At 45.1% G+C, this 13,616-nt stretch overlaps 1 protein-coding gene across 1 annotated transcript in view; it reads left to right on the forward strand.

Annotated features, from left to right (window-relative positions):
- MYO10 (myosin X) overlaps positions 1 to 13,616 on the forward strand; it is a 193,381-nt gene that overhangs the window by 99,714 nt on the left and 80,051 nt on the right. The window contains exons 5-9 of the mRNA XM_072958828.1: positions 5,383 to 5,517; positions 6,917 to 7,041; positions 7,523 to 7,536; positions 7,656 to 7,740; positions 8,326 to 8,429. Of these exons, the coding sequence (XP_072814929.1) occupies positions 5,383 to 5,517; positions 6,917 to 7,041; positions 7,523 to 7,536; positions 7,656 to 7,740; positions 8,326 to 8,429 (463 nt within the window). The remainder of the gene's footprint in view (positions 1 to 5,382; positions 5,518 to 6,916; positions 7,042 to 7,522; positions 7,537 to 7,655; positions 7,741 to 8,325; positions 8,430 to 13,616) is intronic.

Below are 13,616 nucleotides of genomic sequence, written 5' to 3' on the forward strand. Positions count from 1 at the left end.
CAAAGGATGGGTGGATGGAGGAGCTGTTGAATTTAGGACCTTTGCTTGCTTTGCAAAAGTTTTGATTTTCTAAAGCTGGAGTGATTTCCTTTTAACTATGTCTTTTACATTCTGGAATAATTATTGGTTGTTTGATCTTTTTCTATTTCTAGTATTCTGTGATTGAATGTGACCCAAACTCACATCCTGGATTAGAAAGGCGCCAACCAGAATAAGGCGTGGGGCGTGCCTCACACTCACGTCATAGAGCAGGTTACACTGCTAGGCTTTTGGGATTTTTTTTTTTAAATGACTCAGTCATTGCCTTTCAGGAGCTTCTACTATGATGGGAAGAAACTGATATAAATAAGTAAATTCAGTACAGTTTGCCTAATGCTATAAAAGAAAGGTGTTGCTCAGAGAAGGTGGTGGTAGATACCCAAGAAGGAATCCAGAGAATACATCACAGATCAGGTGACATGTGACCGTGAATCCAAGGAAACATGGGGATGTGGGCACATGGAGAGGAGGGGGGCACAGAAGCATTTGCAAAAACTGACGTGTGGGAAGACGAGGACCCTTAGGAAAGGGAAGGTACGCCTGTGAGGTGTGGCACGTGCTGAGGGCCTGGAGGAACTGGGCTTGGAAAGGCAAAGGAAGGAACCGCCGCCCGCTGAGAAAGACCAGAAGCGCTTCCGGTGGGGAAGCTGAGGCTCCGTGCAGTTAAGTGACTTGCCAAGGAGCTGTGAGCTGTGGGTCACAGACACAGGACTTGAACTTCTGTCTCCCCATGTTAGTTTCAGAGCAGAATCCTACTTCCTGGGGCAGGGTTGCACCTCAAGGGCTTTGTCCTGCTTGCTGTGACCTTCGGACTGAATCCTCTAGGTGGTGAGGATGTTTCTTAAGTCTTCCAGCAAGTGATGGAGTGATCAGGGTCTGTTTTGAGAAAATAATGTGAATCAGGGGGATTTGACTCACAGGGTGGAGAATGTTCCGCAGATGTTAGCAAAGGTATCTGTAAGGGGCCAGGGAGGGATCCTGACATTGCCACGGGCTATTTTAGGCTCCCTGCTCGAGATCATCTGTTACAACTACTCAAATCTGCCCTTGGAATGCAGATGCACCATAGACAGAATGCAAATGAACGGCCAGGCTGTGCTCCAGTAAAACTTTCACAGAAACAGGCAGGAGGGCAGATTCAGGGACCACAGTTTGCTGCCACCTGCACTGGAGGGGAGACTAGCTCGTGGGTGGATAAGGGGCCCTGTCCGCATTAGAGGCCTTTTCCTTCCGGTGGGTTTAGATCCCCACCCTGCTTTCTTGGGACTTTGCTCCGTCTTGGAGCCACCCTCCAATCCCTGCCCCTGATTCTTTGACCTCTTCTTTTCTTTTGGCCCATTGGCATTATCATTCAAAAGTTTCTAGTGCGTTCCAGCTTTGAAAAAAAGAAAAAAATAGATGTCTCTTTAGCTGCACACACACACCCTTCCCCATGCACTGCCCCGTGCTCCTCCAAGCTGCTCCATCATTCTGGTTTCCTCCCCGTTCTCTGGGCTCCTCCATCATTGTCCACGTCCTCAGCTTCTGACCAGCCGCGTTTCCTTCTCTGCAGTTGGGTGGCTCCCCAGGCTTCACCGCCTCCCCTGCCACTCTCTCCTCTGACTCCAGATGTGATTCCAGGTGCCACCCCGAGGCATCATCTCGGGCGGAGGGGGCATGTCCTCACCTCATCCTGATTTTCTCGCAGAAATGTGTTCCTCCTCTCATGCTGCTCATTCTCCACGCGTGGACCCTCCATCCTATGGGTCCCAAGCCTGAGATCAGGAAGTCATTCCTGGACCTAGAAGTCACCCGTGCCCCCATCAGTTAAGGTCAAACTGCGTGCAGTGAATGGTACCCATCTCTCGTAGACAGGTCAGTGAGCATTGCCACATGTGGACAGCTGTGTTGCCAGCACCCAGATTGTCACACTAGCTGGCAATCTCCCTAGGCTCGCCGGAGGTGTTCCCCTGCCCCCCTGTCACTTACCAACCACCCTGACCAGGGCCGTCAGTTACCCCTTTCTCCCCCAGCAGGCTGACTTGGGCCCGCTCCCTGCTCCCCTCTGCTGCCCCCTCTCTGCTCCCCGCCCCTCACTACCCTTCTACCCTCACTTCCCTGCTCCTTCTCTTGCCTCCGGCAATCCTTCCTCCGCACAGCATGGTTCTTTGAAAGCCTGAACTTGATCATGACATTCTGCTTAAAAGCTGTCTTGTAATTTTCCCATTCTGCCTACGAAAAATTCTCAAAACCTTTTAATACAACCTCCGAGGCCCCGTATCAGTGCTCTTTCCTTTTTTCATTTTTACTGTTATCTCTATAAAGTTTTTTTTTTAAACAGTTCTTCTGGGTGAACATGTTTTCTCTGAAGCCCATGTTTGTGGTCGCACGTTGGCGCCAAGGGTTAGGACTGTAATTGCCAAGGGCTAATGAGAAAAACGCAGGACTGAGTATGAAAGTGATGTGTTCACTGTAAGTGAAGGCGAAATAGCGTCGTAATTGCAGTACGAGTTACTGTTCTGTCGTGGCTGGAATAAAGGAATGAGGTGGAGTAAATGAGTCATCACACGGCCCATGGAAGGAAGGGAGGCCACCAGGCTCAAAAGAGAAGCAACAGGCATGTGCAGTGCAGAGGACGCCTCAAACAGCATTGCCAGGGGGCTTCAGTTAGGCTTGTTAATTTGGACTTCACTGGTGGTGTATTTTGTTTGTATTTAATTCTGAAATTCATTTTGGCTTCACAGATCGGTGCAGGATAAGCAAAGAAGTATATACCTAGTTACTGTATCACTGTAACGCTATAACATATACGCTGTGTGTTACGTAGCACGCATTGTCAAGTTCACCAGGCAGTTAATTCTGTCACTCTCTACCTGGCGTAGCGTCCAGCCCCCAGGTTGAGGGCTCAGTCCTGCCTGTAGGACTGCCACCCCCTCCACTTCAGATGTTGTCACCTGTGCGTCTGACCAACCAGCTCTGGTTGGAGGTTGCAACAGCCCTGTCCTTGGGTTTGATTAGTTTGCTATATTAGTTTGCAGCTCACAGAACTCGAAATACATTACTTACTGGATCACTGGTCTATTAGAAAAAGATGTAACTCAGAAACAGCCAGATGGAAGAGCTGCGCAGGCCAGGGTGTGGGGAAGGGTCCAGAAGCTTCCATGCCCCTCCCAGGGGCTGTACTCCCAGCACCTCCACGTGTTCACCACCCTGGAAGCTCTCTGAACCCCATCCTTTTAGGGTTTTGTGGAGGCTTCATTACATGGTCACTTTGCGGTTGATGAAATCATTGGCCATTGGTGAGTAAACTCAGCCCAGCTCCTCTCCCATCCCCTCTTGAAAAGAACCAGTTCCATAGTGGGACCCCTCAGTGGGACCCCAGCCCCTTCCCTTCCCTACTCGCTGTGCAGGCCACACTCTTCCTTCCTCCAAGGCCCCAGGCAGGTTCCTCTTGTGGGATCTGCTCCCTTCCCCCACCTCCACCCCTCCCACCCTCCCCACCGTCCCCACCCTTCAGTTTTTACCCCATGAACTCCTGCACATGTCTTTCCATTTCAATCTCAATGTCACATCCCCAGAAAGGTTTACTGAACCTTGGCCTCTGTCTAAATTGTGAATCCTCCCATCTCCTGAGGTTTATGCTTGGCACCATTACCCATAGTCTGGGACTCTGGTGTCTCCTGCTGCTGCTGCTGGGTCGTGGGCAGATTCTGTCCGTGGCTGTTTTCTCAGCTCTTAGGGCAGCCTGACGCACAGTAGGCACTTGAATACTTGAGGGGGAAGGGACGCCTGCAGGTGTGCCATCCCGGGACACCCACATGGCAGTCCTGGAAGGTAGGGAGCCCAGAGGACCTGAGGGGATTTCAGCCTCCGAACATGGACAGCTCTCTCTTTTGCTTAGTTGCTCTTGTTCAACTGGCCACATTCGGTCCCTGTCGCTGATTGCCGTCCTTACTTCAGGGGAGGTCGCAACGCCTCCATCGGTGGAGAGTCCCCTGGACCTCGGGGCACCAGTGCTGTCATTTCTGAGTCATTTCCTCTCCTTTATTACACGGGCTTAATCATTCACTGTGTTCTCTGCAAAACTCCCTTTTCACAGCCTCCCAGATCCTGGTGCTCAGTGGGGACTGCGTCTTTAGCACCTGTGGGAACCACATCTGTTTCTTCCCCACCTTGAGCGATGAGGGACCTGCTGCCCTCCGGTTGGCTGTGCTGCTCCTTACGCTGTTGGTCGCCGTTCTCCTAAGTCCTCTGCCTCCTTACTACTTCTGTTCACCCGGTGGTGCTGAACAGGGTGCCTTACCCAAAACTGACTGGGTTTCTCCTTCCGAATCTGTCATCTCCAAACCTCCCCTTCCATCCCCAGCAGGACCGTGCTTGTGCAGGACCAGACCGCCACTCGCCTAGATTACAGCAGCAGCTGGTCTCCCTGAGGGACCCCCCCCCCACCCCAGTCCTTTGGGAGCGTGACCTCAGAGCTGGGTCCCTCACAGGTGACCTGGATGGGCTCGGTCTTCACCTTCTGTCTCCCATGGTTGCCTCGGAACCATCAGACTCAGTCCTTTTTCCCTTTCTCCGCTGCCTCTGATCTCAGTCTAGCTGACCTCACCAGAATCCCAGCCCGTGGAGACCTTCCCGAGATCACTGGCCTCTGTGCCTTCGTTCACGTGGTCATCTTACCCCAAATCCTTTCACTTTCCCCTTTACCTGGCTGGGTTTGCTGGTCCTTTATGACAACTCAGACCTTACTAACTTCTCTCACCACCCCACCCCATGGACCCTGCCCCCAGGTTGCTCTGCTCATTTTTCCTTAATCATCCCTGCAGCGGGGTCTTTGCAGGACCGTGGATGCAGACAGACCTGGTGTTCAGCTCTGACTCAGACACTTAGCTGCTGCCTCCCTCGTGGGATTCATACGGGAATAAAATGCCCAAGTGTGAGTCAGGTACCAGCATATCCATTCCCTCGTCCTCTCAACATTTATGAATAGTTGCATTTTTAATACATATTTACCAGAAAGATAACTCACTCATTTAGCAAATACTTAGTGCCTGCCGTCAGCACTGGGAAGCATTAGTGAACAAAACACCAGTCCCAGCCCCTGCAGAGCTGACCTCCCACGGAGGGCACCGTCTGTCTTATTGCCTGAGCTTAGGAAAGGTGGTGCCTGTTTCCCTTGGATGCTGAAAGAGGCCGTACGGCCGACCAGAGGAGGCGCTCTTCCTTCCCTGTGACTCAGAGCTTTGATCTCTTTCTTGCTGTTCAAGAGTTGATCTGTGGACCAATTGTAGTGACGCTGGGCAGGCTGGCTTTTTTTCTTCTTTTTTTACTTAGGAGCACAAACTTCTGCATTTTGTCTTTCAGTGGTGAAAGCGGGGCTGGGAAAACCGAAAGCACTAAATTGATCCTTAAGTTTTTATCGGCCATCAGTCAGCAGTCTCTGGACTTGTCCTCGAAGGAGAAGACGTCCTGCGTGGAACAGGCTATTCTTGAAAGCAGGTATTTCTCCGTCGGCTTGCTTGTTTCTGACTAATAGGATTCACTTTCTTCACCGAGCTTCTTATTTAAGGAGGAGTTAAAACTCAGGGCTCCCTCTCCTCTTTTTCTTAACCTCGCTTTCACGATGCCTCAGGGAAAAGTCGCCACGTGCACAGAGCAGTTTTTTCCTTGCACGGGCCAGGTTTGAGTGGTGACGGAGTGGCTGAGGAGCATTCTGTGGTCACCTCCTCCGGGCCAGCCCTTAACTAGCTGTATGGAGGCCTCGTTACCAGCCCGAGTTTCAGCCTCCAGCCCCCTGGCGTGAGGGCTTAGCAGGGGATGAGCAAGCCCTGTTTTGCCGTCAGCTCTTTGGAGGCACCACGTGAACGGGATGGCATTTTTGTAGCCTCTCACATGACAGAAGTTCAGTGATAAATCCACGACAGTGAGCCTCGGAGCTCTGAGAGAGGCCGCGGTGAGGTACCCTCTGAAATTCTAATCAAAATCTGTGACTTCCCCGGTGTATCATGGGTGCCTTAGAAGATTTCTAAAGCCAAGAGGGACTTTACAGGCCCTATTATTTAGAAATTAGTCCAGGAGTCAGCAGACTCCCACCTAAGGTCTGTATCCCAGGCTACTCTGGTTGTTTTTGTCTTTGTTTTTGTTTTGCCTTCAAAGTTTGTTTTTTTAAATCACAGTAGAAGACACATGATGTGAAATGTGTGACTTCAAACGTTTTTCGGTGTCCAGCTTCGTGGCATTAAGTGCTTTCACATTGTCATGCAGCCGTCACCACTGTCCATCTCTAGAACTTTCTCATCCTCCTCCTGCAGCCTGTTTCTTCTAAATAAAACTTAGTAGGAACACAGACCCGCTCATTTATCTGAGTAGTGTTTACCGCTGCTTTCGAGCTATGGTGGCAGAGATCCCCTTGGCCCGCAAAGCCAAAAATACTTATTATCTGGTCCTTTACAGAAAAAGATGTCTGACCACGTGTTACAGTTGGAGAAGACCCAGGGAGGTTGTGTGGGTTCCCACAACAAATGGGGCAAATTTCCAGGACTGGGACTTTTCTAGTTCCTGGAATTCGATTGAAGGCTTTTTTCTGGGCAGCCCCTGGTTCGTGGATTTAAGCTGCTTTGTGCGGGGCCCACCCACGGGGGTCTCCCTGACTCAGTGTTAGCATCCAGAGCCCACCCAGCATGCCGCGAGATCTCCTTTGAAATGGACACGAGTTATAAACCCATTTCAGCAAGTGCTGGGGAAATCGAGCCCTTCTGCACACAAACATAATCGCCGTCGGTCCTTTTTGATTTCCAGTTTCTCTTGCTGTTGTGTATTTTGCCAGGGGTGAGGAATGTCACTGCCGAGTTTAGAGCCTCCCCAGTTAACACCCACGCTGTCCTCATTTCTTTCCCAGCCCCATCATGGAAGCCTTCGGCAACGCCAAGACCGTGTACAACAACAACTCCAGTCGCTTCGGGAAGTTCGTGCAGCTGAACATCTGCCAGAAGGGAAACATTCAGGGCGGGAGGATTGTGGATTGTATCCTGTTTCATTTAGTTTTTGTCTAGAGTGTTTGACTCTGTAACTAGAAACTGGTCTTGCTTATCCTGAGGACAATGCAAAACACTTCTTTCTGGTTCTACCTCGTTACTGCTCCAGTATGACTGTGCTGGACCTGTTACTCATTCTGGGAGATAAGAAACCATCTGTCTTTTGGGAATCTCTGACATCATGTCCCGAATTTGAAAAACTGGGCTCCTCATCCAACATCAGATATTTGTTGTTTGAAATCAATTCTGTCAAATAGAGTTTGATATCTCCAAGTCACTATGTGTCATTTTTGGAATTGGATTTAGATGAAATAGTCTGTGTTTTGTTTATCTTTTGGCACTGAAGTCTCAGTGTCCAAGAAGCAGGGAACTGTAATTATTTGGGTAACAAAGAATGCAAAACTGAAGACCAATGGAGTGTCCCGCATCCTTGTTTTACTCCTTGACTTGCCATTGCTTTTCACATGAAGATTTATTAGAAAAAGTAAGTAAATGTGATGGAATTCACATTGTCTTTCACAGTAACAGTTTTCAGCAATTACTGGTTTGTGTCCATTCAACAGAGGAAACTTCTCTGAACAGAAATCTGATTTGTCTTCATAGAACCGAGTAGTAAGGCAAAATCCGGGGGAGAGGAATTATCACATATTCTACGCGCTGCTGGCAGGGCTAGAACACGCAGAGAGAGGTGAGTGGATGGGACAGCAGCAGAGACGTACTTGCTAGCGAAGCAACTCATTTTCCCTTTAAAGACCATCTATGGACGAGAAGACCTCTGTTTGGACTTTGTTGATGCTCCACCAATTGACAGGAAATGTATCAGAAGAACCAAAAGATGTCAAGTTCATTTTAGAGCCAGATAAGGTAGAGAGAAAATCGTCAGTAGAGAAATCCTGAATTTTTTTGTTTCTTTCAAAATCTTAGTTCTTTTCTGTTTAAGGGATACTTGTGAAAATTGTGTAATGTATTACTTTTAAACCACACCCAGATAAAGCTAATTTCTAAACATCTGAGTTTTTAATGAAGACAATCAAAACAGGACCCTCAGCAATTCCTTTTTTCAGTAAATGTTTCCTTCCATCCCATCTAATTAATTAGATTCTATTTTCTCCCTAGACGTTGTTTAACACAGAACTTTATCTGAACGGTGGGCTGTTAGGAGCCCAGAATTATTTTTGTACTTTTCACTTTGCAACTTTCAAAAATAAACTCTTTTGAATTCTGTCTTGGCCAGTCAAGTACTGATGTTACGTTTTTCTTTTTCCTTTTGTAGAAGAATTTTATTTATCTGTGCCAGAAAACTACCACTACTTGAATCAATCTGGATGTGTTGGAGACAAGACAATCAATGACCAGGAATCCTTCAGGGAAGTCATTGTAAGTTACTTTCCTGTCTTCCTTTATTAAGAGAGACCACCCCAAGGGATGGAATTGTTAGGTGTCCTGTTTGTGGTCATGGTTTCATAGGTGTATACACCTGTCAAAATTCATCTGATTGTATGTCTGAAATATGTATAGTTTACCGTACAGAAATTATACCACAAAAAAATTGTTTAAAGAAATGATACCACAATAAAGTTGTTTTAGGGGAAAAAAGAATGAAACTACCCCCCCAAAAGTGACAGCTTTCATTTTCTGTTTCAAAAAAAATTAATAAAAAAGGAAATGAGCACATTTGTACCTCTGTGCAAGAGCAGATACTTTCTTCTTGTTTGAAGTCATGATAAAGACAGTTCCAGACTGGAAGGGAAACCTCTCTCTAGAAGATGGGTGGACATCTGACATTCAGGAGGGACGGTTGGTTGGCGTTCAGAAAAACAAAACAAAAATCACGACCTTGGTACAGGAGCAAGCAGATTCTTTGTTTTGAGGCTTACAGTTAAAATTCTTTTTGAATAACTGGTTTTACGGTTAAAAACAAATCTGTCAAAGTTAGACGAGGTGACTGCTAGGATCTCATCCTGTTCTCATAGGAACCAGTTCCGGTTGCACAGTTGTCATCCTAAGACTGTGAGGTATGGACCCGAGTGGTCTCCTGCAGTTCTTGAACATCACGGGAACTTTGTTATGAGGTGACTGCATTTAGGAAGCCTGCTCAGTGAGCGTTATTAACAGCCCCACCTGGTAGATGTCGTCAGCGTGGTCTCAGTTATTACCAGAGTCGTTACTTCCACAGTTGGAACCAGCGGGTCTAGAGTTGACTCATCGTAAATGTAGCTAACGCTGACTGAGTGCTTACCATGCGGACTTGCCATCTCTCTGCTTCTAACAACCCTGTGAGGTTAGAAGCTAGGGTTGTCTGTGTTCTGTGACTCAGAGAGGTTGGTAACCAGCATAGCCACACACAGCACCTGGAGATCTAAACACTGTCTAACTCCAAATCCCAGACTCTAATCAGAAGGCAGGCAGTGTCTGCTTTCAGTGCAACCCAGATTTGTCTTCCCTGGTTGGTGTTGACAACTCTGTCCCATATCCCTATCGACTCTTCTAAGATTGTTCATAAGGATGCCTTGTGGAATGGAATCGAAGTATATATATATAATTTTTATTGCAGTATAGTCAATTTACAATGTTGTGTCAGTTTCTGGTGTATAGCACAATGCTTCAGCCATACATAAACATACACATACTCATTTTCATATTCTTTTTCACCATAAGTTACTACAAGATATTGAATATAGCTCCCTGTGCTATACAGTATAAACTTGTTGTTTATCTATGTTATGTATAGTAGCTGTATCTGCAATTCTTAAACTCCCAGTGTATCCCTTCCCACCCTCTTCCCCGCCTGGTAACCATAAGTTTGTTTTCTATGTCTGTGTGTCTGTTTCTGTTTTGTAAATACATTCGTTTGTCTTTTTTTCTTTTTTTAGATTCTACATATAGGTGATATTGTATGGTATTTTTCTTTCTCTTTCTGCAAAGTATATTTTTAAATGGATATATGTCACACATCATTTCCTCGCATCTCATGTATATACCCTTAAATTGAGAATGAAATTAAAACGAGATTAGCTGTAATACCATGATCATCTTCCCCTCGGCCTTCCTTTTAAAGATGTCGCATCCTGGCATTCATAATGTAGAGGCGTTTCTCCGCCACCTCTCCTTCCTTCAACCTGTTAACAGAAAGCCTGCTGCGGACAGCTGCTTTGGCTGTGCGCCTGTTCTAGGTGGCATGGGATTTAGCCCTGCAAACTGGATTTTATGAAATGTTGAAATATTTTCAATTTTCTCTCTCGATTTTATTTTGGTGTCTTTGACTTCTCTCACTACACAAGCTTTCTCCATGCACGATGCTTTGTGATAGGAGGTGGCTATTTCTGGTGACAGACTTCTAATTATCCAAGTCATAGGGTCACTGCAGACCCAGAATGCTTAGCTCACTGGCCACCAGGACGCCCTGGCCAGCAAGGGTTTCCTCGTCCTGGGAGAGGCTGGGGAGGGGACTCCGTGGCTTCCCCTGCTTCCCTCTTGGTACTTAGTTTTTCAATTCAGAATTGTTTGCTTTTTCTGTTAGCTATAGGGAAATGCTGGGAGCTTGGCCTGAGTTTCAGTGATTGCTAGCTTTTATTTTTAAATTGAAATGAAAGATTTCTGGCATTTGAAATGTGGTCCCTTTTGTACCTTAAATTTGCCCCTCGTCTCGGTTTGTTTCTAGTGTGACAAGCTTGACTTCCTTCCATCCTCCCTGGTGGGGAGTGTATCACCTGTATCACCTGTTTGTCCTCTTCCCCCACCCCCTACGCACACGCTTGCACTGGTTTTATGTGCTGAATAAAGACTTGATTGAAAATGTTCTGTGTGACTCTGTGCCAGTTTTGTAACTAAAGTGCTATCACCAAGTGCTGCTTAGCCCCTCTGAACTATGCTGAGAATTTCCCAGAGTCTTTTAAGTCTTGAGCCGTATTGTTGAAAAAAATAAGATAATTATAAAGAGGCTTAAAGTGGCTACTCTTGCCAAAGCGGTGGAGATTGCTACTAAAAAGACTGTAAATAGGACAGAAGACAGTGAATGGAGGCTCCTGGTAGCAGTTTTAGTGCCCACACTGGTGATAAATTGGTTGCAGCCGTTAAATTACCCCATGGTGTGATTCATAATGTACTTACCACCCCAGTCCTAACTAATTAACTAGTTCACTTAGGGGTAAACTTGAGAGTGAAGAAATCATGAATTTGCATAAAGAAGTCATGCTATTTGTATATAGTAAGCACATTTTATTCATTGGCTTTCACATCTCCACATGTAGTCATTGTGTTTTCAGAATTTACCCAAGAATTTTTTCACGGAGCATCTTTTGATCTTTTTCACTTGACAGTTTGAAATTTTCTGCTCCTGTGAACTTACTTGTTGAAGATCTCATTTCTTTACTGTAAAGTCTAGGTCGGTGACTGAAACAGTGAAGATGTTCGTTTCTGTGGTCATTCTCAGATGAGCTTACAAAATTTTTATAAATTAGTGTTGAACCAGTCTTGGAATACGTAAGGAAAACTTTAATTATAGAAAGGGAAAAGACTAAATTTTGTACAGCACAGGTGCTTTGTAATTATTTTGCTGTTGTCTGGTTTGGTCCTTCACCCTGTTTTAAAAGTCTTGAGCGTAATAAATATTCTGTACTTCTTAGCCATATTTCTTTGCTTCTAGAATAAAAAAATTTGAGTACTTTTTTTCCCATAAGCTTTTTAAAATTGATAAGCACTTGACTAATAGTTCTTATTCTTTGCAGCATTTCCGTCTGTACCCATGAAATGATAGCCTTCTGTCCCTTAATGAAATAATTCATGGTCTTTTTATTTCTTGTAGCCAACTTGATTGAGTTATAATGTCCATATAATAAGATGCTGTCCTATAAAGTATATAAAGTGAATTTTGAATTTACACACCCATGTACCCACAACCATAGTCAAACTAAAGGACGGTTACACACCCTGAAAGTTTCTTGTCCCCCTTCCTAGACAAGCCCAGCCCCCTACCCCTACCCTTGGGAAACCACTGATCTGCCTTCAGCCCCTACAGTGTAGATTTGTCTTTTCTAGAATTTCCTGTAAATGAAATCATACAAAATCTATTCTCCTGCGTCTAGCTTCCTTTCATACAAACCGCACATAACACACATTTATTTTTATGGAGAGTAGAATTCCATTGAATAGACAACAATTTATTTATCCATTCTCCCAGTAATAGTCTCATCTGTTGTAGCAGAAATATGTCAACAACATTAAAAGACGTGACAGAATGTAGTGTTCATTGGCCTCTCGGCACTAACATTGCAGCTCTATTCAGTTCTGTAAATTTTCTTCCCGGCCTGATTTTCCTGAAAAATGAGTTACAAAAATATAATTTTTTACTTAAAGCTGTCAGAAATGCAGTCGTTTCTATATGATGTTCGTAATTTCCTTTAAAAACTACACACTATTCTAACAAGTTGATTTACTATATTTGACTTGTCTATAGGATAGCAAGAATTTTTTCTCTGAAAGTGTTAAGATAACACTGGAGTGAATATTTTACAAAACTCTGTGGCCCTTTGAGCTCTTCCTTGAAACAAGTTTCCAGCATAGAAGTTAAGGGAGATTGTGTAGAAGATTGGTTTTGTGTGTGTGTGTGTCTGTGTCCTTAGAAAGTCACAGAGGTAGGTGGGTAATAAGTTCCCAGACTTTGGGTTCGTCGGGCCTGACTTTGAATCTTGGTTGTGTTAACGCTGAGAAAGTTACTTAGCCTCTCTGTAGGCTGTAAGGTTATGTACCTGGGTGGCCTGGCACACTGCTGCCCCACAGTCTTGTTTTCCAGAAAGATTACACTAATTTATAGTACCAGTGACCAGAGCATAAATACCCCAGTTTCACCCATTTTAGGTTTATCATTCAGAAAATTTTTGCTAGCTTGATAGAAGGTATCTCATTTTCTTTAATTTGCGCATGTTTGATTTCCAGGAAGGAAAACATTTCTCTCTGGGTTTGCGTTTCCTCTCACAAGAAGTGCCTACTTTGTTTTTGTCACTCAAATGTCTCTTAATATAGCCATGGCCCCTTGCCTTGCCATTTTTTAATTCTGCTTCCCTGTCTATTGTTTTTGCCCTTTGTTTCTGGCTTTACTGTTTTTTTTTTTCCCCTTGTAAAGAAATTAAACTTTTCACATTTTAAAACCTGCAGTTGTTTCCTTTTTGCAGTTTCTGTGCCTCAGAGTTCTGTGAGGCTTCCTCCTTCCCTGGCTCCTGTGGTCCTTGTAGTGTGATGGGTCCCAGATCTCTTTGTAGGTTATCTTCATCAGTATCGCCAGCAATTCCATCCTCAGTTGTGTGTGTGTGTGTGTGTGTGTGTAGTGTGTTTTTAAATTGATAAGCACTCGACTAATAGTTCTTATTCTTTGCATTTCCGTTTGTACCCATGAAATGATAGTCTTCTCTCCCTTGATGAAATAATTCATGGTCTTTTTATTTCTTGCAGCCAACTTGATTGAGTTATAATGTCCATATAATAAAATGCTCCCATATAAAGTATATAAAGTGAATTTTGAATTTGCACACCCATGTACCCACAACCATAGTCAAACTAAAGGACAGT

This window comes from Vicugna pacos, chromosome 3 (genome assembly GCF_048564905.1).
Source record: "Vicugna pacos chromosome 3, VicPac4, whole genome shotgun sequence".
Classification (NCBI taxonomy): domain Eukaryota; kingdom Metazoa; phylum Chordata; class Mammalia; order Artiodactyla; family Camelidae; genus Vicugna; species Vicugna pacos.